This window comes from Grus americana, chromosome 6 (genome assembly GCF_028858705.1).
Source record: "Grus americana isolate bGruAme1 chromosome 6, bGruAme1.mat, whole genome shotgun sequence".
In the NCBI taxonomy this organism is placed as follows: Eukaryota; Metazoa; Chordata; class Aves; order Gruiformes; family Gruidae; genus Grus; species Grus americana.
Genome location: NC_072857.1, coordinates 22,316,771 through 22,333,855, shown reverse-complemented (window position 1 = coordinate 22,333,855; position 17,085 = coordinate 22,316,771). Strand labels below are relative to the sequence as shown.

Genomic DNA, 17,085 nt, shown 5'->3' with positions numbered 1-17,085 from the left:
CTGACATCACCCCTCCTCTTCCTCTGCCCGCGCCGCCCTGTCAGCGCCGCCCTGTCAGCGCGCAGGTGCGCGGCCGGCGCCGCCGTCGCACAAAATGTCGCCGTACGCCCCTGCCAGCCTGAAACTTCTTGTCAGGACGGGGGGCGAGTCGCCTGCTATCGCGACACCGAGCCTGAACGGTTCTGGGCGCAGCCCTTCTCCTGGAAGGCCCACCTGAAGAGGCCGGCGCCCCTGACGGTAGCGGAGTCCTCTTTGTTACCGAGCCGCTCCTCGAGCGAAGTGGCTGCCGTGAAGACACCGCGCTGCCGCCGGTGTGTCCGGGCCCCGGGGAGTCCCGCCGGGCTGAGGCGGTGGCGGCTCTGAGGGCAGGGGACCTGCGGGGGGCGCGGGAAGCACCTCAGAGACTTGAAGCCCGCGGCTGCGCGCTCGCTCCATCAGCAGCCCCGCTAGAGGTGGCGGAGCACCGCCGTGCTTCGGCAGTAGCACCGCGCCTCGCTGGTATCTCCCGCATCTGGGGCCGACAGGGGTGTCCGGGCCATCCGCAGCCCCGAGGTGCCGGCGTGCGTCTGCACGCTCCCATCAGCAGAGAGTGTATTTGAATGCAAGTTGCCATAGCTTACATACTGCTCAACAGCTTTAAAGTGCCATCAATAGATTTTCAACTGTGTAATGGAAAAACTTTTTAAAAATTCTGTCCCTAAACGAAGGTAACCTTTTATCTGACAGCAGCAAAACCCCAGGTCCCCAAGGCGGACATCCTTTTGCGGGCTTTGCCACCACGTTTCTTATGGCTGTCCGTCTTCTGGTGACTTGTGTTGCGGTGCAGTTCCCTACGAGCAGGGAATATCGGGCGCACGGTTCAGTGTGTCTCCCTGCAGCGTTACGGGAAGGAAAACATGAGAAAAGTAAGTAAATCTGTCACTGTTCTCTCAACGACCGTCCTTTCCGCGGCCAGATAGAAGTCCCTTTCCTTCCTTTCTGTCCCTAATGGCAACTCAACAGTTGGACCACTGAAGGAAGCGCTGAGGGACAAACCTGGGAGACCGGGCTTCCACAAACGTCTAACAGCGGTAACACGGAAGGCTGTAATAAAACGTGTCATGTTTATGATACGTGATAGTCAATGCTAACAGCTGCTAATTAAAAGAAGGGGAAAGTTTAACGGCATTTAATTCCCGCAGGTCGCCGTTTGCACGGAAAGGGGCGGCGGCTCCGCGGCTTGCGGCAGACCTGGCACCGACCGCCTCACGCCGGGCGGGCAGGCGGGCAGAGGGCGGGGCGCTGCGTCGCGTCACTCCGCGGCTCGGCCCGGCGCCGGGGGCTGGCTCGCGACGAGGCGGAAGTGCGCGGCGGCGCTCGGCTCGGCCCCTCAGCCTGCCCTGCCGGGGCTGCGGTAAGTGGAGGCGGTGTCAAGGAGCGGCCGGTACGGGGGCGGTGGAGGTGTGTGCGAGTCAGCGGCCTCGCGGCCGCGGAGAGAGTCCTGTCGGGCGAGCGGCCGGCGTGGTTGGTGGAGGTTCCTGGGGCTGGGTTCCTGCTCCGCTTAGGGCTGGACGCATCTCTTGGCGGCGGGTGGGGCCTGTCGGTAGGAGCGGGGCTCCGGCCCGAGGGCCGGAGTGAGCATGGGGCCTCCTCGGCGCCTGGCCTCGGGCGGGAGCCGGTTACCGGCGGTGCGCGAGGGAAGGGGCTGCCGCGGTCTGCGAACGGCCTCGCGTTAACCGGCGCCGCGCTCGTCCTCCGTCATCGGTGCACCGTCAGCTGGATCCCTGAAAACCGCTGCATGAAAACACCTGGGAGGTGCTGAGGACAGTGGGATTTTAAGTATAAAATAATTTAAAATAATATGTAGTTTATTTATATTATTGTAACTGATTACAGGTTATTTTCTTTAGTTAGCAAACATGAAGAAATTAAAGCTTAAAGAACTGGAAAGCTGTCTTCAACAAGTCGATACTTTTGAAAGTCCAAAACTACTCCTTGAACAGTATCCAACAAGACCTCATGTCGCAGGTAGAGGTTACCCACAGCACTGGTGTCTCTTTTATTAGTTCTTCATCAGCACTTAAAACAACCCCAAAAAGTTTCTCTACTGCATTATCTCCTTTGAAGCCTTTACAGTAAAAGTAGTTGAGAAATTGTATCCAGCAGGAATGTAATTATTTTTTTAATGATGTTACCTTCTTTTCATCAGAAGTACACTGTTAATGTACAATCTAAAAATCAAGTAAATTGATTTAAAAGATGTTGTGATAGAAACATATTAAAGTGAGAAAGCTGAAATGGACTTATTTCATGACACACAAGAAACAGTAAAAGTGTATATAGACACTCATCTGTACCTCAATTATGATTTTTTCCACTATTTTACATCTTTCTGTTGGGTTTTCCCCAAACAAATTTATAGGCATACTTTATTCCACAATCGTCTTAGCTCTATCTGTATTCTGCCCACCAAAGATCTTGAGTTCTGTAACTTGTCAAAATGTTTTTGACTTGTTTTCACATATAAATGAAACAGAGAATTACAGGCAGTGAGAACATCAGCTTAATTTTGCAGTACAAGAAGCCTTTAGTTCAGAGTTTTCTGAAGGCAGAAATTTTTCTTGATTAATCAGATGCGTGTTTGATATTATTGACCTGTGTGCTTTTTTTTTCCCCAGCATGTATGCTTTATACAATTCACAATACTTTTGATGATATTGAAAACAAAACAATTGCAGATTTAGGATGTGGTTGTGGCATGCTCAGCATTGGAAGTGCAATGTTAGGAGCGGGGTAAGTATTTAATACTAAATTCTGGTTGTGTTTTTTCTGGCACAGAAGAATAGAAAATAAGAACATAAAAATGCTGAACTAAACTAATTTTAGGTGTCTAATCTGGTGCATAGAGGCTATTTAGTATGTTTAGACAGTCAATAACCATTCAAATAGTAGAAGAGATGGATAGTTGCCTTGAGTTGGGAAGTCATAATGTTTGCTTTCCCCAAAGCACTAAATGAACACATGAAACTTCCTTCACAAACTTTAAAGGGTATTTGAGAGAGGGTAACAGAGCTACTTGCATTTTTATCACCACTGAATTTATACAGCATGCTTGTTACACTTCCTACATAAAACAAGTTGTGTACACAGATCCCTTTCAAAACTTTCCTACAGAATTTAAACAATATTTTATTTTGTGAGACTAATATGTGGCACTTTTTTTTTTTTAACTAGATTGTGTGTGGGGTTTGACATAGATGCAGATGCACTGGAAATATTTAATACCAATATCGAAGACTTTGAGCTCACGAACATCAACATGGTTCAATGTGATGTCTGTTCTTTATCTGACAGCATGTCAGAGACTTTTGACACAGTTATTATGAACCCTCCATTTGGTACCAAGCATAATAAAGGTTGGTAATTTGGAAAGTCAGTTAGAAATTATTAGGAATGAAACAGCAAGGGAAACTTTTAATGAAACATCTCCCATCTTCATTAGAATTACCTATTGTAATTACCTAGAGTTTTGCTGATCTGCAATCAGTTTCCTAAGTACAGAGTAACAGCTTCAACAGTTGCTGGGTTTGAAATAAACAATACTAGCTATTTCATATCCCTATAATTTTTCTCTTTTACTAAAATCAATTGGGTAAGTTTTAGAAATACTTTATGTACCTTAATGTATTCAGTGCTGTTTCTTAAATAGCTATTACTCCAGAAAAATTGAAGCATGAAGTAGATCTTTAAATCTTCTAGTTTAAGCTTGCATTTAGCAATTCTAATAATTCCAATGTTCTTTTAGGAATGGATATGATTTTTCTGAAAACTGCTTTACAAATGGCAGGAACAGCTGTATATTCTCTTCACAAAACTTCAACACGGCAGGTAAGTCCTTCATGTCGGTAGGGTGAACATTAACTAGGCAATGAAATAGCTGGCATTTAACAATGTTGTCTATAGCTTCACTGATCTGTTCACACCTTTATGGGGTATGAAACTTGTTTTAGCTAGATAGTAATCGTGTCAAATAACTGTGATCTTATATCAAGATAAGTATGTGATCTAAGGTTTCAGTGTGAAAAACAAAAGCACAGGAGACTTCTTAAATAAGGGGTGTAGACGTTACATAAGACAGTGTAGAAAAGAGCTTTTAAATTTACCTGTATCTATCTAATATTGTAGCACATTGAAAAGAAAGCAGATGAATGGGATGTGAAGATGGAAGTCGTAGCAGGTAAGACTAATTTGTTAACAAAAAACCCAACCTTATTGTTGGGGGCTAATAACTGTAACACTACTAGCCAGTCTTAACAGCCTGAGGTAATTTTAAGTGTGATTTAATACTAAAAATGACACAAGTCTTTTTTTTAAGCAGCCTGTTTTTAATACCTTGCTACCTGGCTAGAATACAAGCAGGCACTTAATAAAGCTCTGAGAAATACATATTCTGTGCAGAATTAGAACTGGATTTTGTCCTGGACTAGGTTTGGCCTTCAAGCAGAAGTTACCTACCTTTCTGCTTCAAAATGAAATTGTTGCTGAATAACAAAAGCAAAGCACAGGTCAGTTCTCACACAAAAAAGCATCCTGTCCTTATAGTCACTTAAATATTTTTCTGACTGTTGTTCAACTATGTTCCTGATTCTTAAATATCACCAGCTGGATGCTTTATAGTCTTACAACTTGAGACAAGGAAGTTGCATAAGTATGCGAAACACAAATGTATTTCAGCCATCCACTTACTGTGTGATGTGGTTGGCTTAAATGTTCAGTCATAATCTAGTCCAGAGGTCAAAACAGTTATCCAGTCAGGGGGCAACAGAAGAACATGGGTGTAGGGTGCAAGTCAATTGACTAACAGCCATTCTAGTAAACAAGTATTCTTTGTACTGTTCACAGAACTTAGATACGACCTACCAGCATCATACAAGTTCCATAAGAAGAAATCAGTAAGTATAAAACCTAACATAACTGAGAAAATGTTCTGTCTTGTACTAGGCAGGTAAATAAATTCTACTTAAGAAAAATCTTAGTTTTAGGGTCTTATGTGCTGGATGAAGAATGCTCACAGCACTTGAGAGAAGCTCACTATGATGGCATCAAGTTCCATTGCTCTTACTACATTTTGTAGTTGACCAGGGAAAAGAATCACTGTAATGCAAGTCAAAGCTATACACAAAGATTAAAGCTTTTTCACATCTAGTTGCAGTGCTGGCTAAGGGTAGCCTCCTTGACTCAACTTTCAATAGTTATTTGATTGATCCCATCTGCAACTGGAGCTTAGACTGAATTAAGTAATGAAGGCCAGAGTAACTAGGATGTTACAGCTGTAGCACTATTTCAGTGTTCCATGCCCTGTATTGCAAATAGCTACCGCCAGTGAAATCCCTCAGAGCCATCTCAGAGGGGGCAGGAGGAAGCTGTGCACTTCATCCCACAATGGAAGATCTAGTCAGGATGCTAGAGTATGGAAGCTTAAGCCCACAGGCAAGTTCCTGGGCACTGAATGCTGACCTAGAAGACATGTATCCCATTACCATAGGGGAATTGGAATCCTGGAGTAGATCGAGCAAGATTTGAAGATTGTTAGGTATGCTGAGTAGCAAAGACTAGAAGTTTTATTCAGCTGTACCTATACTCATGGTGACTTGAACTTAAATGATGGGAATTCTGTGCTTCAGCTTTGCTACTTCATAGTTACAACTTTTATACTACATTAACATCCAGGATTCAACAGTAAGCAGTTTTAAGTTCTGAATTTATTGGCAGCTGCTCTTCAATGTAACTGCAAAGTCCAGAACCTTTTACATTTGAATGAGGTGCCAGAGAAGTTGAGAGGATCTGACAGTATAAACAAAACTATAAATACAAAAGTTTTCCAGGGTGGTAGGTTAAGAGTAAACATGCTTCTTAAACAAAAAAGCTGTAACCCAACAAAATGAAGCTTTCCTCTCATTATAGGTTGACATTGAAGTGGATTTCATTAGATTTTCTGCCAAGAAACTCCTGAACTGAGGCACGTCTTTAAAACCTACTGAAAATGGAACAATAAAAACCAATTATTTTTTTAATTTATTTTAGTATTACTGATCTCCATCTCCATTTTCTGTTTTCAGTTGTTTTGGTGCAGGTTCTTCTTTTTCCATTTCCTCTAGTGGTCTCTTCTTGGGACTTGCTGGTTCTGCAAGATTGAATATGTAGTCATAGTAAAGTGTTTCATTATTACCTGAATTTTTCTGAAAAAACAAACCCTTCCTACCCTGTAAGCTGAAGGATGAGTCCTGGTTTATCCAAAGCCACTGCTATGCTAGCAAGTTTACTTATTACTGTGATTTAAAGCTTTCACATGTTCTAAAATACCAACTTTGAAGAGCTTCTTCCCTGTGTAACTTTACAGCAGGAGGGCACATAAGAAGATGAAGGAATACAATCCAACAGGAGTAGGTTTCACTGAGTTTTCTTTAAGAAAGTGCCTTATCTGATGAACAGAAGCTTAGCTCTTCCTCTTCTCCAAGCTAAATAGCAATATGCAGAACTATTAGTCTTCCCATGTCCTCAGGGGAAAAAAAATTCACCACTCAAGAGACTGGGTCTGTACAGTTGTGTAATGTTGCTGACAACCACCATCTTTCAATGCAAAATGCTTTGAAAAGCCCTGCAGTACAGCCTCAGTTATCAAGTAGTTATTTTAATATGCTTTTTGGACAATTCTGGAAGGAATCAAGCAGAAGACCCTTAAATTTACTGATACTGACAGAGGACAGAAATATTACAACGTAGGGCCAAATCTGAAACACTTAAAAGAAACAAGGGTACTTCTCCCGAAAGTAGCTCCATGTACTAAAGAAGCTGCATTGAGTGCAGAGAATGACATACCTGTTTTAGTATCCTCTTCACCACCTTCTTCTTCATTCTCAAACTTTATTTTCTTGCCCTGAAACTGTACTTTCCCTTTGTGTGCACCCTGAGGTATCTTTCCCCCTCTTCCTTTTCCTTTAATTTTCCGTCCTGTGGGGATATAAGATGTCAGAACTTTGCACTGTTTGTCTTTTAACTGGCAAGCTCAAAAGAACACTTTACAGTTAGTGTATGGTATGTATTCACTATTTACAGTTACTTTCACACAATACCACTTCTAGGACATTACAAATGCTTAAACCAATAGAAGTAGGACCTTTTGTTTTCTGTTTCATCAATTCTTGCTGATCTTCCAGTATTTTTTTCAGCGCTTCTTTCTCTGCATCCCCTTCTAGCAATTCCCATGTAACATCCTTGTTCCGAAGCTGTAAGTTTCCGTTATGTGCTGCTTTGGCTTTTTCCAGAGCTTCTTTTGCAATATCCTTAAATAGGATTATTCCCTTAAAAAGAAGAGTGGCATTTGCATTTGAATCTTACTGCAAAAACATTCAGCTGAAATGATGAACAACATACCCTGTTAGGTGCCTAAGCAAGCTCATTACTCTTGCATAATGTAAAATATGTCTAGACTGAAGCAAAACCCTCAGACTGTCCTAACAAACATTCTCAGTTTTGAACTTATCAACTGAGAAGTCTGGAACATTTATCTGTTCTTTGAAAGAATTTAAGGGAATAATTGAATTCTCTAAATATTCTGCAATTCCACAAGTCAAATAATTTATTTGATTATATAAGATAACAAGCATTTAATCATTCAGTTTCAAACTTTAAAACAGAGATCTTAACTCCTTGTCCAAGATTCTACTGACCTCCTTTGCACCTCTGACGAAGTGTATCCATTTGATTTCTCCATGATCAGAAAATACATCATGGAGATCTTCTCGGCATGTTTGATCATCTAGGTCACCAGAAAACTTCAAAAGACATCCCGTCTTTTCTTCCAGAGACTTCTAAATGAAATAAAACCCCCCACGTTTTTCTTGAAGAGTCAAGCTTGAATATTTTTTTCCCTCAATCCTAAGACTATGAAAACAGCACAGTGATAAAAAAAGCAATTGAAGTCACCCCCTTAGCAGCATCAGTAACCCAAGCATTCTTGCTACAGAGCTTATTTATGCTGATGTCCTCCATCTTCTTTTTTTTTTACCTTTTTAAAACATTCTTTGCTTACTAGGATACATTTATGTGGAACTGAGGGCTCCTTTCCTGTAAGGGAGTTACACTCTTTACACACTACAAAACAGTTTTCTGAAGGCTGACACCTCAGGTTGAAAATCTACATAATACTGATTAAATCCTTACCGGATCCTTCAAATACTACAGAACAATCACCTCAACGGTGTGTTGAGGATCAGTTCTGAACACAGAAACATGCTGTGCTGGTTTTGGCAGGGATAGAGTTAATTTTCTTCATAGTAGCTAGTGCAGTGCTTACACAAGAGTCAAGGCCTTTTCTGCTTCTTGCACCACCCCACCAGGAAGCAGGCTGGGGGTGCACAAGGAGTTGGGAGGGGACACAGCCAAGACAGATGACCCCAACTGACCAAAGGGATATCTAATACCATACAACATCACGCTCAGCATATAACTGAGGAAGCTAGCCAGGAGGCAGGATCCACTGCCCGGAAACAGACTGGGCATCGGGGTTTTGTTGGGGTTTTTTCCACAGATGGTGAGCAATTGCATTTGTGCATCACTTGTTTTATATATTATTATTCTCTTCCTTTGTTATCCTATTAAAACTGTCTTTATCTCAACCCATGAGATTTTTTTTTCCATTCTCCCCATCCCACTGGGGCAGGGGTGGGGAAGAAGGGGTGAGCGGCTGCTTGGTGCTTAGTTACCAGCTGGGGCTAAATCATGACACACGCCTAATAATTTAAATTCAGGATATGATCCTTTAAGCAAAATTAGTGTCTTGAAAATAAGATTAAATGCCATGACAAAACAAAGTCTTACTGTAGGTTAGAAAAGCTGAAGTGACTTTCAAGAAAGTGCTTTTTAAGTGAAGTGAAATTACAGAATTTCTAATTCTGAATATCCCACCTGAGTTTTACAAAATGTAGTTGCAGGGCCATGTTTGTTATGTGTGGACTGAAAATCCATACAATCCACCATATAAAAGCAAGTATTGCATAGTTTTCAGACAATAGAGATTTAAGAAAATCGTACCATTTCAGCATCTGCTGCTTGTTTCTGTTTCTCTTCTTTTTCCCTGTAGAAAAGTTAAATTAGTTAAGAGTTGTTTCAAGTTCAGTCAGGTGAGCAAAACCAGGCACTTCAGTTGATAATGACTTACTGTTTAGCTCTTGCTTTAGCTTCTACTTTGTTTTGTCTCCTTTCTTCGTTCTTCTTTGTACAATACTCCTCCCTTCAACAGAATATAAGTGAAGTTAATATCACTTAAAGTATTCAATTATAATGACTTTATAAGACAGCAGTAGTCAAGAAACAGTTGAGATTATCTTTGGGAGTTGAGATGCTAATCTCCAAAAGGTACAGCTATTGATGCCTGTGCAACAGGGTAGAAACTTATGCTTCTCAGGTCAAGCCAGGATTTCGTCTAAATCCACCCTTGACCATTATTAGTTCATACATCAGTTAAGTGGACTTACTTGAAAAGTACTATCAGCTCTGTGTCTTTGTACTTTTGGTTTGGGATCTCTGTGAACTTCTTAGCAGATTCAACACTATCAAAAACTGCAAATATTGAGCCCTGTTTAAATGGTAAGAGACATTCAGGGTTAGAGTAATTGAACAGAATGTTGTCCAGGGCAGATCCCTGCCACAGGTCTAACTGTTCATCGCAAGAGCTACCTTAAATGTTCTCTGTAATGTTCTCCTCATTTGAATGTTTTCAACTGGACCTTTATCCTCAAGCCATTCTTTGATATCATCAAGAGTTGCATCTAGTGGAAAGCCTTTCTGCAAGATAGCAACAAGCTTCGATTATATGCATCAAACTGACACTTTGTCAGAAATTTTAACCTATCTAGTAGAAGTTAATTCAAGCTTTACTTAGATGGTTTTCCAAGTCATGCAGAACAGCACAGAGCAAAGGAAGAAGTTTACTTACAACATATACAGATCTGTTTTTAATTGCAGCCTTATATTGGTCATTTAATTCGGGAAGAGGTTTGTTTGGAGATCTTCTGATTTTAGTTTTGTCTTCATTTATTTCCATTAGACCAGTCTTGGATTTTCTTAGTGCTTCTACAATAACACTAAAATCTTTTGAAAGGCGACTTAACCTATTGAGTAAGCAGACACAGGTTATTACAAATATACAGGAAAAGCTGAAGCCAAACATTAAAACAGCAATGGGAGTTATACATGCAGACCAGGGACATTTGGTCCCAAATACAGATAAGTATCTGAAAGTTGCCCTTCCATCCAGATTAGTGGTACTTTGTTTTTACCTGTTGAATTTGATCATTACTTCTAAAGGCACCCAGCCATCATCTAGTTTGATCTGTTCCTTTAGGAACTTGTCTCTTGGTAGATTGTGATTGCCAAAATAGTACTGCAAAAAAAGAAGGGAAAGGGGAGTGGGGAGAGAGATTTGTCTTTGAATGTTCAGTCTTAAAAGCTCATTCTCATCTGACAACTTAGTGCAGTGGATTGCGACATACCAAAATTCATCAATCTGAACAATTAGAAATTCTCAAATCAGTACTTCCTGCTTTCACGTGATACTTTTGGAAAAGTTAGCTGCAAGTGCAGCTAACACATAAGCTCTAAAACACCCCAGTGCTTCATGCAATGGGACTGATGAGGCAAAGGTAGACTGCAGTTTTGTTCAGGAAAGGCATGAAGCTTATTCTGTTAATATAATTATTCATCAACTTGATCAAGCTCTGCAGAGTCAAAAGTCAAATTTGTCACCAACAGATTCAGGTTTTAGTCCTTATTTAAGATATGTATAAGCAAGAATATTTTATTTACCACACTGAGAAATCATACATGTAGACTAAGAGTTTCTAGGTCTCATTCAAGAAAATACTGTAAGATAAAAAAAATGTTTTTATTTTAATTTGCTATGTTCTCATTTTGATCATGTCCAGCATGGGAAGAGCAGAGTGTCACGTAGTTGACAAATTGTTCTGTTCAGTACAAGACAAACAAATTAATCAGATTCTTCTGCTTACTAGCAGTCATCTATGAAGCCATAGGGTAAGTTGAAGCCTTTCCACCAACATCATTGTGGTTTAAAAAGTCAGTGCAGGTTTTAAAACAATACTTCTCCCTCTAGCATACCTCAAATTCACATTAGCACAAGTCAACTATTTTTCTTCAGTCTCTGGGACTTGTGTTTGGGTTTTTGTTTGTTTTTCTCCATAAATAATGGCTACAGCTCCATATGCTAATGGCGATTCACGGACAGCTGTATTTTTGTCCTTCAGGAAAACAGTTTTGTTCTAGATGTCATTTTAAGTGATGTGCTCAGTTTTCCATTGTAGGGTAACCCTCTAGAGTAAGAAATAATTGATCTAAAATAGGCACATAAGCTTAGTTGTAATTTGTAGCAATAAATTACAAAGCAGTAAATCATAATAGCATGCAATGTGCTAATATTTTGACCAGCACAGACTCCTGAGTAGGAGGATTCCTCACTCCCCTCCAAAAAAATCAAGTCATATAGAATTAAAATGCATCTTCCTATTTGCATTCATAGAATAACCCCAGTGAACACAGTAATAAATTGTTTAATGATACATTCACTTGCTATAGCACCTAAAATGCTAGCAAGTTAAAACCTTTTGTGTTTTTAAATGGTGGTCTTAGAGACAACTCTAGAGAAGTGTAAGTTCCAACTCAGACTACAATTATGAATTATCTTAAAGTATTAAATACCTGTCATAGACCTGTGACAGACATTTTTTAAAGAGCTGAAGATTCAAGTCTAACTCCCTATGAAGTTAACTTCCCGTTAGCCAAGTTCCTACCAGTGAATGCCTCTAAAACTACATCTGTCCAGATCCCAAACCATAATTGGAACTCACCTCAATTTGCTGACAGATTTTGCTTTCCAAAATAGACATGTTGTCACCATCTCCATTTTCAGCCATTTTTACCAGCTGTGTTGAAGAAAATATAAAGCAAAGGCACTAAGTATTGAATAGTACTTTCTACAGACTGCTATTCAGATAGCGTTGTATTTCACTGCAATCTAGTCTAAACAAGATAACAGAGAAGTTCTTTAGCCATCCGTTTATGCTTCTGAGCCAACTTTAAACATGACTGCAAAACTCCAAGGGGAAACTATGAAACAAATGGAAAAAACCCAAGTAAAATGCTTTGGTTGTTAAGGCAGTGTTTGGCATTCTACATTCAAGGTAAGTAAAAAAAATGCTGGCATTTTACAGCATCATTTGTTGTTTACCTTTTTCTAGGCACAGATCCTTATCAGCAACAAACTGAGAGCCAACAACATTTGTTCATTAAGTCAAATCCAACCTCTCATCACTAGGCAAAACATCAATAACAAAAATTGTTTAATATTCCTAAATAGGTATAATTAAAAACTTTCAAACATTAATTAGGAGGCAGAAACTTCAGAAAGTTCAAGGAACTTACTGGAGGAAGGAATGAAAGTATCCGCATTTACTAATACATCCTAAAGATGTCTAGTTCCTTCCTTTACAAACTTGTCTTCACCACAGTTCTGCCTGAATACTGAATCAAGCAGGTTGATAAGAGGTAAGGTGTTTTAACTTGAAAGTAACTTCCTCCCTTAACTGGCATTAAGCGTCTAATCCCAGTGCATCCCACTATATGCACTAGAATGTTGGTAAGAAAGCAGCTGCTGGCCAGAAAGTTAACTGGGATCAAAAAATGTCTATCTAGTTGCTCTTAAGTTAAGGATAGAGCGTGAAGAGTAATCCTTGCGGAAAAATGCAGCTTTATAAAAAGCTGTCAGAAATCGGTTTGAATTCAGTTTTGACCAATGAAGCATAGATCTCTTCTTTCTCCCTTTGGGCACTGTCACCCTTGTTAAATCCAGCTACAGAAGCTGAAACAGTTTCGTGGCCCTCGGTGACCCCAGTTCACAGAGCAGTGATCATTAAGACTGCTGGTGAAGATGGGTTTGCACTCAGGTCTTGCATGGTTTATTGGGAGATTTGAGCATACACATTCTGCTCTTCTGCCACTTGCAGGACAGTAACATCTTTCAGAGCATCAAGATGAATGACATCGCAGAAGCGGGGAGAATTCCCCTGATACTCCCTTGTCACATGAAATTATGTTCTTCATCAGAACACCTGCCTGGCAGCCCCATCTTCTGATTTTAAGTAGTTTAATTCACTGATCATGTTCAGCCTACTGCAACCCGCAGTATTCCCATTTCCTTCTCTGCCTGATCTCGAGGCTATGCTGCATCCTTTGACTTGCTTGTAGTTCTTTTTAATCTAGGCACTTACAGCCTTAAAACATGCATCCCGGTCTCCACTACTGGACTTCCACCCGTACTTAACATTGTAACGCTCTTTAAAGCATGATGTCAGCAGGTGTTAGTTGAGTGTGATCCACTTGTCTGTAAAGTGCTTCACAAAAATCCAGGCCATAGTACACAAGCGAATAGTTGCAGGTACTTTAGAGATGTCTCACATTAGCCATCCTGACTACAGGAGACTTAATTAGTTCACCACCACATTCAGGTGCTGGCACTATTTTAACATTCTTCAACACCTGACTTGTAAAATAGAACACAGGTTTCTCTTGCATTATATCTAATTTGGTGTAATTTAATGGCAGTCTATGGAGTAGTCTCAGCTTTTTTCCATTGGATTAACTAATTCACCACACTCCTTGGGTGCTACTGTAACACCTGATTCCACAGCAAGTTAAGAAAGGGAAGAACATTTCCATTAGATAAACACATCACTGACTTGATTCAGGCTGTAGAAGGCACTAGTGATGGAGCTGTTGGGGCAGGGAGCACAAGAAGAGGGGGAAAAAAAAAATCAGAAAAGTCTGTGGCAACAAGCAGTTGTAGTGGGTTAGGCTTGACATTAAACTATACCCTCAGGATCAAAACAAGGTACAGAATGGCAGCTATGCGAACCTTCATATTCTCAAACCTTAGTTTGGTGATTTAACTCACATTGCAAACTCTCTTCTCCAGGTATGGCGGATTTTTTTAAGCACTAGGCAACATATTTAAGTGAACCATTCTCTTACAGGTGTTTTTCACAGTACACCTCAATTAACGTTTAAGACAATATACTAATTTACTAAGAGGTGAAAAATTTTACTCTCTTGCCTATTCTAAGGAAAAAATTTAATTTGTATTTTAGTCATGTATCCCATTTTAAGAAAAATGCATTAACAATACGTTCTGGGACTCCAGAACAGAGAGAATCTGCTGGTGCATACTAAAACACAGATTGAGCTGGATAGAGGAACCTTCCCTCACCACCTTCCATTTGGTGAGCCAGTCTCAAGCACACTGTTAAGAGTGAGCTGAGTGGAGACAGCAGCTTTGTACTCTGTAGTGTGAAATACAGACCAGCCTCCAAGTAGGCTGTAGCTGCTTGCTCCTTCAGTGGTCTTTGCTGTTCTACCCGTCACACTGAATGGTGCACTGTTTCTTGGAGCAAGTTTTCCCTTAATACAAGTAGTTGTTAAAATAAAACTTGGAGCCTTTTGTCTGCATGCTGCTGAATACCCAGCAATTCTACCCCAGTTCATGAGGTGAGGATTATGCAGAGGCAGCACGTCTGAGGTCATATAGTTACAAGAGAATCTGTTCATAAAGCTGTTGACTTTGCTTTGGTTTTATCATTTAGAGAGAACCCCCTCGTCAATCTGTCCAGGGCAGCCTGGCTCTTCAAGCCTCACCAAAAACTGCACCAGTCTGAAATATGCAGGACAGGCGTCTTTCTACTGCTGGATACCCACGAAGCCATTAAGAAATACCAAGATAACAGGGCTGTGAAGCATAATGGAAGAAGACGCGCTTTTGTCTTCACCTAGCTTCTGCCACCTAAACTCTTTCAGCGTTGTTAAATCCTTGAACAGCCTGTCTGCCTTGCACTTCCCCAGCTCCCACAGTGCACAGCTCTCCCAGTCTACCTCCTTCTGAGTACCCAAAATACCCAGAGTGAGCAACTTGCCTTCCACATACTAAGGCTCAGCTCCACTGCTAAGCAGCGATGAAGAAACAAAGTCTATTTCCTTAGCAGTATTTTCAAAGTAAAACCCAAACTGTACAGAAGTGTAAAAGAACACAAGACCTGGGACAAGTCCTTTGGATGAAGTCTTACACCTGGAAAAGTTTTTCTAAAAACCACCCTTTCAGCTGCAAGTCACAACAAACTGAAGGCAAGACTAAGGCAGACTCAAGCCTGCCATACGTGGAATTCAGTTCAGACACTGAGTGAGCTCTAACCTATTTAGAATAAAAGCAGTAACAGCCTTCTAATTTAAGAGGAGTTCTAGTCTTGTTGCACATGCTCACCTCAGACTCTCTAGCTCAGGCATTTGGCATAAGCTGGTCTTCTGGATCCAACTTCCAGATCAATAGTTTCAGTTGCTGTGCAGCAATAAAGACTGATAAAAAGCTAGCTCCACTGAAGAATAATCACAGTTCTGAGCTGCATGCAAAATCCTACATAAGATTTTATTATAAATTCTTTCTTAGGAGACCACATTGACTCGTTCCTTCTATGTGCCAACAGTCTGTATCAGTACTACTCAAAATGAAAACAAGTCAAAATAATGCAGATAGGGATGAGATTTAAATTACAAATGGAAAGTGACAGTCAAGCCCTTTAACTAGAATAATTTGATCCCATGCTCTATTAGTTAGATCATCCCAAAAGAACTCTCAAGTCGATTTTCATCTTATCAGTCATTTAGTTTCAAGGTCTGGACAAACCTTGGTTGCAGGCTAACTGCTTTTACCATTACTGTAACAGAGCAAAAGGCTTTATTTAAAAAAATAATTAAAAGTTTCCCCAATAAAGTAACCTGGAACTGTTACTCATATAATGCGTTGTTCAGGAACCCGCGTGTCAGAGTTCTGAGCCTTCTGACCAGAATCTTACATGAAAATACAGCTTTTTATTCAAGGTAAGGACTAACCATCACCACTCATTGTCACAGATACTGCTTTTTGAGTACAATCAGCGCAACGCAAGAAGGAACTTCTTACAAGAAGTATTTAAATGATAGAGGTGTCAATTCCTAAACCTTACGTCTCTGCGAGGAAACCATCAGTTTGTTCTAAGACACGTTTATGCCACTATCGCGACAGCGCACCCCTCCGCACACAACCTCGAGCCCCGTGGAGGCGGTTCCCGCCCAGCGGACGCCTCAGCCGGCTGCAGCCTGAGCGCCGCCCGCAGCCGAACTGGCCGCCGCGCCGCTCCGGGCTCTCCCGCGGGCCGGGCCCCGCAGCAGCGGCAGGAGGGCGGGAGCAGCGCTGGCGCCGCACGTGCTGGAGCGGTGTGCTCCGCGTTTCCTCACCCGCGGCGCCGGGCGCGCAGCGGTAACACCCGGCGGCGGATCGCACGCATCCCAACGCCGCGCGAAGCCCTTCCGGCGAATAACCACGGCGGCGCTGGCTGGCCGGCACCGCTGCGAGCCAGGGAGCGGCGGACGCTCACCCTGCCCCCGCCGGACCCCGCACCGCGCTTCAGCCCCAGCCAGGGGAAGAACGGCAGCACGTGCTCCCCCGCTCCGGCGACTCCTTCCCCCCCGCCCCCGCCCAGCACAGGCGATAGCCGAGGCCGCCGCTCCTTCGCTGGGCCCCGCCGCCCGCTCCGGAGCCCGTCCCGTCCCATCCCGGCGGAGCGCAGCGCAGCGCGCCCGAGCAGCGCCGTCCCTCACGCGCGGCCGCCCGGCGCGGGGCCGCCCCGAGCACCAACCTGCGGCAGCTCCAGGACCGGCCCGCACGCGGCCGCGCTTCGCCGCTTTAAAGGCCACAGTCGGCGCCGCGCGGCCCAGCAGCCTCTGCGGCCACCGCCCGCCCCTCACGTGGGCGCCGCTTCCGGGGCGGGTCGGGAGCGTGGCGGGCGGTACTGCCTCCAGCAGCCCTCCCCGCTCCCCTCGCCTCCCGCAGCCCCGCCGCCGCGGGCCCACCTCGGCACGGCGAGCAGCCCCAGCGCCTGGAAAGACTTGGGAAGCGGCCCTGTCCGGGGTGCAGGGGTTTTGTTCACGCGCTTTTGCACAGTTAACAGA

General features: G+C 42.6%; 2 protein-coding genes across 9 annotated transcripts in view; one reads left to right on the top strand and one right to left on the bottom strand.

The window, feature by feature from the left end:
* Window positions 1-30: 30 nt before the first annotated feature.
* On the top strand, window positions 31-6,056 carry METTL5 (methyltransferase 5, N6-adenosine). 4 transcript variants are annotated; one of them, XR_008577705.1, is made up of 10 exons: window positions 109-905; window positions 1,182-1,393; window positions 1,890-2,007; window positions 2,658-2,772; window positions 3,214-3,395; window positions 3,785-3,867; window positions 4,165-4,216; window positions 4,467-4,544; window positions 4,882-4,931; window positions 5,944-6,056. XR_008577705.1 is itself a non-coding variant. In XM_054830515.1 (9 exons), the coding sequence occupies exons 1-9, from the start codon at window positions 788-790 to the stop codon at window positions 5,995-5,997; spliced, it is 984 nt and encodes a 327-aa protein (XP_054686490.1). In that variant the 5' UTR covers window positions 31-787; the 3' UTR covers window positions 5,998-6,056. The 4 variants fall into 4 exon arrangements, 3 of the variants coding, with proteins under 3 accessions (XP_054686490.1, XP_054686491.1, XP_054686492.1); XM_054830515.1 differs by lacking the exon at window positions 4,467-4,544 and having other exon boundaries at window positions 31-905; XM_054830516.1 differs by lacking the exons at window positions 109-905; window positions 1,182-1,393; window positions 4,467-4,544 and adding an exon at window positions 1,425-1,513.
* The window catches only part of LOC129208184 (kelch-like protein 23), a 24,139-nt gene continuing 12,773 nt past the window's right edge, over window positions 5,720-17,085 (bottom strand). For 2 of the 5 annotated variants that reach the window (XM_054830509.1, XM_054830510.1), the window contains 11 exons: window positions 11,904-11,978; window positions 10,320-10,423; window positions 9,977-10,151; window positions 9,718-9,825; window positions 9,516-9,616; window positions 9,200-9,271; window positions 9,073-9,115; window positions 7,710-7,850; window positions 7,157-7,340; window positions 6,859-6,990; window positions 5,720-6,163 (listed from right to left, as the gene is read on the bottom strand). In XM_054830509.1, coding sequence (XP_054686484.1) covers window positions 6,066-6,163; window positions 6,859-6,990; window positions 7,157-7,340; window positions 7,710-7,850; window positions 9,073-9,115; window positions 9,200-9,271; window positions 9,516-9,616; window positions 9,718-9,825; window positions 9,977-10,151; window positions 10,320-10,423; window positions 11,904-11,969 — 1,224 coding nt within the window. In that variant the 5' untranslated portion in view covers window positions 11,970-11,978 and the 3' untranslated portion in view covers window positions 5,720-6,065. Of the gene's footprint in view, window positions 6,164-6,858; window positions 6,991-7,156; window positions 7,341-7,709; window positions 7,851-9,072; window positions 9,116-9,199; window positions 9,272-9,515; window positions 9,617-9,717; window positions 9,826-9,976; window positions 10,152-10,319; window positions 10,424-11,903; window positions 11,979-16,772; window positions 16,914-17,085 lie in introns of those variants that run through there. The other 3 variants (XM_054830508.1, XR_008577702.1, XR_008577701.1) reach the window with 3 other exon arrangements.